General features: G+C 37.5%; 1 protein-coding gene across 2 annotated transcripts; it reads right to left on the minus strand.

Annotated features, from left to right (window-relative positions):
• Nucleotides 1-637: 637 nt before the first annotated feature.
• LOC109067275 (GTPase IMAP family member 8-like) lies at nucleotides 638-9,308 on the minus strand. Of its 2 annotated transcripts, none has more exons than XM_042748012.1 (5): nucleotides 9,267-9,308; nucleotides 8,505-9,149; nucleotides 7,402-8,100; nucleotides 4,359-4,964; nucleotides 638-2,407 (listed from the first exon to the last, which is right to left on the minus strand). In XM_042748012.1, exons 1-5 carry the CDS (start codon nucleotides 9,268-9,270, stop codon nucleotides 906-908), a joined length of 3,456 nt encoding a protein of 1,151 aa, XP_042603946.1. In that variant the 5' UTR covers nucleotides 9,271-9,308; the 3' UTR covers nucleotides 638-905. The 2 variants fall into 2 exon arrangements, with proteins under 2 accessions (XP_042603946.1, XP_042603945.1); XM_042748011.1 differs by having other exon boundaries at nucleotides 638-2,410.
• Between the last annotated feature and the right edge of the window lie 919 nt (nucleotides 9,309-10,227).

Below are 10,227 nucleotides of genomic sequence, written 5' to 3' on the forward strand. Positions count from 1 at the left end.
TTGTCATTATTTATGTCTGGATGCAACAAAGTGTTTGAACATAAATCTCTGTCTCTCATTCTACATATTACATACAATTATATTGCAAAAAATGTAAAAATGGAAGCAAATTTTTCAGAATAGCAAACAATGTTCACGGATCAAAAAATAATAAGTGTCAATCAAAAAATTAATAAAGCATTTTAAAAAATAAGCATGAATCAAAACTTTAAACATTTAAAGTCATATTGCACACAACTGAAATATTAATGCAAAATAATCCGAATTGCACACAAAAAATTATATGTTTCTGTCTGTCAGTGCTTTACGCCTTCCTGGTGGTCAGTTAACATTAAATGAGCTGTTCTAGTGCCCTGTCGTGGTTATATTCACCTGTATTTAATTTAGAGCCCTGCACGGGCCTCAAATTTAGGCCCAGAGAACTTGAATTACTGACCTGAGTCCGACCCGAGCCCGCCTAATTTTTCAGCTATTAAAAATAGTTCCGTTTTGTATGTAATGGCAAAGTGATTATATTTTGTTTCATTTTTTATTAAGTTAATTTCGAAAAACGTTTGGAATATTTTTTGTTCATTAAATATAAGTTTTGGGTTTTTTTTAATTAATGACCAAGCGGCCAGTGGCAGACAGTAAGCTAAACATATATGTTTGATCAATTTAGCCTTCTCAAATCATCACGACTTGCCTAAAATAAAATCTATAGATATACTAAAATAGTCCAAGCATATAACAATACAACGACCTCTCCGGGTTGGAGTTAGCATTAACATCATAATCCGAAAGCTATATCTTTATAAAAATTTAAAAAGCTTTAAAGCTGAACCCTGAGTGTAAGTTAATGACGAGAATTAATATTTTTGGGTTATACATTTAATATTTTGTCTCAATTTACCTGAATTCCCCCTTCATTTTGAGTTTAAGCTTGATTTTGTTTTTCTAATAATCCAATGCACAAAGTCTTCACCAGTACCAACTAAACCTCCAACAGCCCCTCCAACAACAGGAACATAGTGACTCCAGTCACGAGAACGTTTTGATCTGTATGGAACATTTTCTTCTGCATCTTCTAAAACTTTATTCACTTTTGTCTTGTGTTTTTCTTCGGCATCTTTTAAAGCTTTCGCCACATCAGCCTTGTATTTTTTTTCGGCATCTTTTAAAGCTTTATCCACTTGTGTCTTTTGTTTATTTTCATCTTGTAAAGCTTTTGCCACTTCTGCATCGTGTTTTGCTTTAGCGTTTTTTAAAGCTTCAGCCACTTCTGTCTTGTGTTTTTCTTCAGCTTCTTTTAAAGCTTCGGCCACTTGTACCTTATGTTTTTCTTCAGCTTCTTGTAAAGCTTTAGCCACTTCTGTCTCAAGTCTTACCAGATATTCCTGTTCTGCTTGATGTCTCGTTTCCTGTTGAATTTTCTCCTGGAGATTTTGTTTGTCTTTCTCATGTTTTTCTTCCAGGTATTTTAATTTCTGTTGTTGTTCTTCTAAAGCCATTTCTTTTCTTTTATTTTCCTCTTCAAATTCATTCTGTTTCTCCTCCAGCTTTTTCTGCAGCTCTTTTCGTAGATTCTCATCTGTTTCTTTCTTAATCTCCTCTTCTTTCTTTTTAAATTCCTCTTCACTTTTTCTCAGTTCATTCTGCATCTCTTGTCTTTGTCTCTCATTTTCTTTCTTCAATTCTTCTCTTTCTGCATTATATGTGTCTCTTAGCTGCTCTTCTTTTCTCTTAAACTCTTCTTCTTTCTCTTTCATGATTCTTTCTTGTTCCTCTTTGATGTTCTTCTCCACCTGCTGGAACATCTCATTAGTGTAGAAACTTCCTCCATTTACTGTCACCATACAGTCAATCTTATCCAGCAGCTCAAAAACCTGTGTCTGATCTTTAGTGTCTTTGTTATTGAACACATGGTATCTCTTTCCACACTGATGGATGAAGTTCTCTAAGCTTCCTTTTCCTTTGAAATAATCTTCAACACTTTTTCCTGTCAGATCATCTCCTCTGGTGAAAAGCACCATGGTGTACATTCTGGATTTATCACCAAATGTCTCCTGGATGATCTTCACTGCATCTTTCTCCTCTTTGGTGAATCTTCCCAATTGAACCACCAGTAGAAACACATGCGGACCGGGTGCCGCCATTGAGACACACTTCACAATCTCTTTACTGATCTCATCATTGTCTACTTCAGTATCAAACAGGCCTGGAGTGTCAATCACAGTAATCTGTCTTCTGTTGATCTCAGTTATTTCTTTCTTACACTCTCTGGTCACTGAGCCTGCTGCAATTGTTGATGTGAAAGCTTCTCTTCTCAGTATGGTGTTTCCTGTTGCACTCTTCCCAACACCCGTCTTTCCCAGCAGAACAATCCTCACTCCATTATCACCATTATCATCATCACGGTGTGTTACATCTGCTAACAGCAAAAGCATGACCATTATTACAATGACATTAGTCTAAAAGCATTTCATTCCAAAGCACATTATAATCAAAGGTACTTTTTGTGCCATTAGAAAAAATTGTGTCACTGTGCCCAATGGATTTGGAACAAATCAGAGATATGCCTCATTGTTGAAAGCATTTATAATAATTACAAGAACAAACACAGCAGTTTCAGTGTCACATATTCTAATCTTCCACTACTGATTTACAAACCCGATTCCAAAAAAGTTGGGACACTGTATAAATTGTGAGTAAAAAAGGAATGGAATAATTTACAAATCTCATAAACTTATATTTTATTCACAATAGAATACAGATTACATATCAAATGTTGAAAGTGAGACATTTTGAAATGTCATGCCAAATATTTGCTCATTTTGGATTTCATGAGAGCTACACATTCCAAAAAAGTGGGGACAGGTAGCAATAAGAGGCCGGAAAAGTTAAATGTACATATAAGTAACAGCTGAAGGACCAATTTGCAACTTATTAGGTCAACTGGCAACATGATTGGGTATAAAAAGAGCCTCTCAGAGTGGCAGTGTCTCTCAGAAGTCAAGATGGGCAGAGGATCACCAATTCCCCCAATGCTGCGGCGAAAAATAGTGGAGCAATATCAGAAAGGAGTTTCTTAGAGAAATTGCAAAGAGTTTGAAGTTATCATCATCTACAGTGCATAATATCATCCAAAGATTCAGAGAATCTGGAACAATCTCTGTGCGTAAGGGTCAAGGCCGGAAAACCATACTGGATGCCCGTGATCTTCAGGCCCTTAGACGGCACTGCATCACATACAGGAATGCTACTGTAATGGAAATCACAACATGGGCTCAGGAATACTTCCAGAAAACATTGTCGGTGAACACAATCCACCGTGCCATTCGCCGTTGCTGACTAAAACTCTATAGGTCAAAAAAGAAGCCATATCTAGACATGATCCAGGAGCGCAGGTGTTTTCTCTGGGCCAAGGCTCATTTAAAATGGACTGTGGCAAAGTGGAAAACTGTTCTGTGGTCAGACAAATCACAATTTTAAATTCTTTTTGGAAAACTGGGACGCCATGTCATCCGGACTAAAGAGGACAAGGACAACCCAAGTTATCAGCGCTCAGTTCAGAAGCCTGCATCTCTGATGGTATGAGATTGCATAAGTACATGTGGCATGGGCAGCTTACACATCTGGAAAGGCACCATCAATGCTGAAAGGTATATCCAAGTTCTAGAACAACATATATGCTCCCATCCAGACGTCATCTCTTTCAGGGAAGACCTTGCATTTTCCAACATGACAATGCCAGACCACATACTGCATCAATTACAACATCATGGCTGCGTAGAAGAAGGATCCGGGTACTGAAATGGCCAGCCTGCAGTCCAGATCTTTCACCATAGAAAACATTGGGCGCATCATAAAGAGGAAGATGTGACAAAGAAGACCTAAGACAGTTGAGTAACTAGAAGCCTGTATTAGACAAGAATGGGACAACATTCCTATTCCTAAACTTGAGCAACTTGTCTCCTCAGTCCCCAGACGTTTGCAGACTGTTATAAAAAGAAGAGGAGATGCCACACAGCGGTAAACATGGCCTTGTTCCAATTTTTTTGAGATGTGTTGATGCCATGAAATTTAAAATCAACTTATTTTTCCCTTAAAATGATACATTTTCTCAATTGAAACTTTTGATCTGTCATCTATGTTAGATTCAGAAGAAAATATTGAAATTTGAAACTTCCACATCATTTCAGTCTTTTTTTATTCACAATTTGTACAGTGTCCCAACTTTTTTGGAATCGAGTTTGTATGTAAGGAATTATGTTATAATGAATATTTTTTACATAAAATTTACATAAAATTACATTGTGTGATTATTTATCAAAATTTAAGATTGACAATTTATACACAGTGCACTTTTGAACACATACCTGCTGTTTTCATCATAGATCTTCTAAGTTCCTCTATTTCAGCCTTGTGTTTGTTTTTCTCCAGCTCTGTTTGAGCCTGAAGGCACATGAATGTCGAGTAGAAACATTTTCTGTTCTCTTGTATCATGTTCTCCACATCCTGCAGTAGATCTGGAACCTGTGAATCGTTCTGCAAAACAAACCGTCGACCTTCAAACATCTGAATAGGCATCTCAGTAGCTGAAGAAGGAAGTGCATTCATATGACTAATCATGTTCTTCTCTTGGCTTATGAGGATCATGATGTGTTTGTTGATTCTTGAGCTGAATATCCTCTGGATTGCCTCCATTTCTGCTTTGTCTTCATCAGTCAGTTGAGCATCAGGTATAACGAAGAGGAAAACATGAACTCCAGGATCACAGAGAGACACACACCAAAAACTGTGATGCATCACTTGCTCCTCTGAAAACCCAGTATTGCACAGAGCTGGAAGCTCCACAATATGTATCAGATGTGGATAAAGCTTCATGTCTGTCTTCTCTTTTATAAGTCTGGATATGGAGGTCTTCAATAATGCATCACGTCCACAAAGCACCAAGTTCAGCTTTCTAGTAGTCTTTATGCTTCCTTAAACAATAACGACAAAATCTGTTACTATAACATATTTAGATAAAATCCTAAATGTTTAACAGGGATTTAGTACAGCCTAAATGTCTTTGTTTAAAATAAAGGAACTCAAATTTATTCAACATGTGACTTGGTGTTGTAGCCTTTGAAAAAGGCTAACTAATGGACTTTATTGTAATGTGTTACCAGTTTACGTATTTGATAGGGACAGTGTACAAGTACACCAAATCAATGTTTATTTAGTTTCAGACTTGGTCTTTGTTAAGTGAGACAAATTATCTGTTTAGTGAGAGTTTGTTTGCATTTCTGAAAAAAATTGTTGTACACCATTTTATTCAACAAAGATATCGCCATTTAATTTTCATTAGATTGGCTTTATTTATTATGTTTAAGAAAATAAATATGAGTATTTGTACAAAGGAAATTGGTTATCAATTTTTTTAAAGATAAATTATCTTAACAATTTCACATGGATTTGATTCAGTTTCATTTAGATTGGTTATTTACTCCCAGGTGGCGCAATTTACCCCAATCTGGGGCAAATTGACTTTATTAGGCAAATTATTTTTTTAATAAGAAGACATATTTTTAGAACCCTTTGTCATATATGCATTATGATAATTTAACTGAAAGGAAACATCGTGAAAATAGGTTAGATACTTTCATTGTACTTCTTCCTTTCCTTTATCTTGACAACCACATAAAAAATAGGACAGGCTGTGTGAGAGACTTACAGTCTTTACAATGGCACGTGCTGTATATACAGTAGTGAGTACAGCCCTCACATTTTTGTAAATATTTTATTATATCTTTTCATGTGACAACACTGAAGAAATGATCCTTTGCTACAATGTAAAGTGGTGAGTGTACAGCTTGTATAACAGTGTAAATTTTCTGTCCCCTCAAAAAAACTCAACACACAGCCATTGATGTCTAAACCACTGGCCACAAAAGTGAGTCGCCCCTAAGTGAAAATGTCCAAATTGGGCCCAATTAGCCATTTTCTCTCCCCGGTGTCATGTGACTCATTATTGTTACAAGGTTTCAGGTGTGAATTGGGAGCAGGTGTGTTAAATTTGGTGTTACCGCTCTCACTCTCTCATACTGGTCACTGGAAGTTCAACATGGCACCTCATGGCAAAGAACTCTCTGAGGATCTGAATGTTGCTCTACATAAAGATGGCGTAGGCTATAAGAAGATTGCCAAGACCCTGAAACTGAGCTGCAGCATGGTGGCCAATACCATACAGTGGTTTAACAGCACAGGTTCCACTCAGAACAGAGAAAGAAATTGAGTGCACGTGCTCAGCGTCATATCCAGAGATTGTGTTTGGGAAATAGACGTATGAGTGCTGCCAGCATTGCTTCAGAGGTTGAAGGGTTGGGGGGTCAGCTTGTCAGTGCTTAGATTGCATTAAATTAGTCTGCATGGCTGTCATCCCAGAAGGAAGCCTCTCCTAAAGATGATGCACACGAAAGCCCGTAAACAGTTTGCTGAAGACAAGCAGACTAAGGACATGGATTACTGGAACCATGTCCTGTGGTCTGATGAGACCAAGATAAACTTATTTCATTCAGATGGTGTCAAGCGTGTGTGGCAGCAACCAGGTGACGAGTACAAAGACAAGTGTGTCATGCCTACAGTCAAGCATGGTGGTGGGAGAGTCATGGTCTAGGGCTGCATGAGTGCTGCACTGCCTTGCTAAAGAAGCTAAGGGTAAAGGTGATGGACTGGCCAAGCATGTCTCCAGACCTAAACCCTATTGAGCATCTGTGGGGCACCCTAAAACAGAAGGTGGAGGAGCGCAAGGTCTCTAACATCCACCAGCTCTGTGATGTCATCATGGAGGAGTGGAAGAGGACTGAGGGTTAAGGCAGTGTTGGAAAATAATGGTTGCCATACTAAATATTGACCCTTTGGGCCCAATTAGGATATTTTCACTTTGGGGTTGTACTCACTTTTGTGGCCAGCAGTTTAGATATTAATGGCTGTGTGTTGAGTTTTGTTGAAGGGACAGCAAATTTACACTGTTATACTACTTTACATTGTGCCAAAGTGTAATTTCTTCAGTGTTGTCACATGAAAAGATATAATAAAATATTTACAAAAATGTGAGGGGTGTACTCACTTCTGTGAAATACTGTAGGTCCTAGATTACGTCTTTTCCAAAACGAATTTGAATTTACAACCTCTTCTACCCAATGGCATCACCCGCAAATCATTTAACATTATCAGTGAAGATCAAAGCACAAATGAAGATAATTCCCTTTAAATATATAAGAAAAAAAAAAAGAAAAGTGTGAGACTTACAATCAGCTACAATAATCATATCATATCTCATAATATAATTTACTGTTACGCTCCTAGAGATCTTGTTGCTAATGTGAAAATAATGATTAGATATGGACATTTTGCATTGAGAAAATATTCACTCACTCTCAGACTGAAGCTTCTGCTTTAACCCATCAATTTCACACTCCATTCTCTTAAGCTTCTCTTCATATTTCTCCTCTGTCTCATGTCTGGCTCTGTTCTCTTGAGCTTTCACATACATCTGAAGTGAATATGGTTCAGTGTACATGTTCTCTATATAATCCAGTAGATCTGGGATCTGACTTGAGTTTTCAGGTTTATTTAACCCCATCACTTTGTACTGACCTCCACAGAGACTGATTAACCTCTGACATTCTGGATTGGATTTGACTAAATCTGTCACTGGTGCATCATCAGGGAGATCAGTGGTGAAGAGCAGTATGAAATGCCTTCTGGAGTCAAATATTTTTTGGATCTTCTCTATTTCTACTATGTCGTCATTACTAAGTCGACCACCATTAATAATGAGGAGGAAAACATGAACTCCAGGATGACAGAGAGAAACACAGCGGAGAATCTGACACATCACTTCCTCCTCTGATAGACGAGTGTTGAACAGAGCTGGAAGCTCCAGCAGACTGATCAGACGTCCATGAAGCTCCACATCTCTCCACACACGTACAGATCTGGACTCTTGCTGAACTGATATACTTGCATTTTCACCCAGTAATAGTTCTGACATGGAAGTTTTCAGCATTGTATCACATCCACACAGTACTAAGATCAGCTTTTGTTTTTCAGACGTTGAAATTACATTTGGTGCTGAAAAACAAAAGGAGACAAAATATGAAAACATTTTTCATTAATGATTTTACCAATCTTTTTTTTTTTTTTTTGACCTGCAACAACAGGCAAACTAGAGTGGCTTAAGGTTATATCAAATCCAGACAGATTTGGATTATATTTTTTTTAAATGGTTTGAAATGACATGAGGGTCAGTAAATTTAGCAATTTTCATTTTTGCGTGAATTATCTCTTTAAGACTGTTTAAGCTTAGCCCCTCACTGGTGGCCTAAAACTGCTGGTGCTGTGGTTCTGCAGCTGGATATTGTTGCATATTTGGCCTGGTTTGCAAACATGTCTGATTTCAAAGGTATACCTTGTTAATTACATTGATTAATGAAAATATTCTTGATAATAGTTGAAAGCAGCTGTAGAAGATATACCATAATGTTTCCAATAACTATGTTTTCCAAGCGGTTTGTACTCAGAATCTGCTGCTCTCTCTTTCAGTATGATTGAATGCTCAGATCTTCTGTCTTCATCCACTGATGAGGCCTGCTTTGTGTCCTTAAAACCACTGCAAGTGATTATTTCATCCACTTTTTGAAGTATTTGAGAGCATTGTGTGTTTTGAAGCTGAAGATGTCCTCCTCCACATTCTGTAGATAATTCTTGAATAAATTTATTTTCTTTTACAGATTTTGGTTTAATGGTGTGTTTCTCATCATCAGTAGTCAGAATCATTGTGCGCTTCATTGCATGTTCTCCAAAGCAGTTCAACACAGCAGGTAATATATCTCTATGCTTCTCACTGAAATCTTTGTGCTGCAGCACCAGTATGATCGCAAGAGCTTCTGGACGAGAACACTCTGACACTTTCTTTATCACTGTTTGTAGTTTGGGTTGTGGGTTGAGCAGGTGAGTCGTGTTGATGACTGTGATGTTTCTTCTCTCCACTCTTTCACAGAACGTCTCCACATCAGGCTGTAGTGTTTTCTTTCCAAACACATTTTTATTTAAGATGATGTTTCCCACACTGTTGTTTTCTGAGGCATTGTTCCCCACCAGGACAATCTCCAGATCACTCACTGAAACACACACAAGTTTTTGAAGACCAAACATTCTAGAATTAACAATGACATTTTGGCTGGTTTAATGATTTATGGTATATTTCTCCAACTTATGTATAGCTATACTTGACTTACTCATGGGACGATCACCAAGTGGACTTTGGTCTCTCTTGCTGTATACAAAAAATAAAAAAATTAAATAAAAAGGGAATACAGCTGATAAGATTATCTGCATTATTATACTTATACTGTACGTTAATGAGCCAAAGGACAATGCACGTACTACAGTCATTAAAGTAATTTTGTATTCATCTGTAATTCCATGTTCAGATTCAAAACTTTTTGTTTAAACATTCATTATCAAATATCCCATATTGCAGAGGTATATTATTTTGAGACAGTAATGCAAATAAATCACTTATGTTTTGAAATCACAGTCACTGTGCAACTGCAAATTTTGGATGTGTGGCCTGTCAGGCTCAATCAAAGGTTTTAAAAATCACAATCAAATCCCATAACCATAACAACCACCCTATAATGATAAAAATCTATCCACTCCTTTATTCTAATCCCCATAAATCATAAGCAGTGACTCCCAACGACCTGTTTTCAGAATTGGTGCAATGTGACGTCACATTAGCACAGGCCCTGCCCACAACTGTTGACAGACACTGCCGTTCTAACATAGACCGCCCTGAGCAATTTCACAGAGAGTTGAACACAGTCCGTCATTGCTGCACTGACGAGAATGTCTCCCAAGTGTTCCTGGTGTTCTGTAGCTGGAAGTATGAATCCACATAGCTCTCTCCATTTACTCCTGAGATTGGAGCCGCTGAAGACAAGGTGGATTAATTTTGTTTTTCAGAAAAAAAAAATGCTCCCTCAACTCTACCGAAATGTATTTACGTCTGCGCAAATCATTTTATACCGGACTGCTTTAGGGTTTGCAAAAAAGTTGCTCCTGAAGGATGGAGCAGTTCCAACTGTTTGTGATCCAGCTACACCTCCAGAAAAAGTAAGTAGCCTATATATAATCTTTGCAAATCTCCTTTCCTAATAATGTGCCAGTGTGTTAGCCAGTTCCATGATGAATCTT

Source organism: Cyprinus carpio, chromosome B21 (genome assembly GCF_018340385.1).
Source record: "Cyprinus carpio isolate SPL01 chromosome B21, ASM1834038v1, whole genome shotgun sequence".
Classification (NCBI taxonomy): Eukaryota; Metazoa; Chordata; class Actinopteri; order Cypriniformes; family Cyprinidae; genus Cyprinus; species Cyprinus carpio.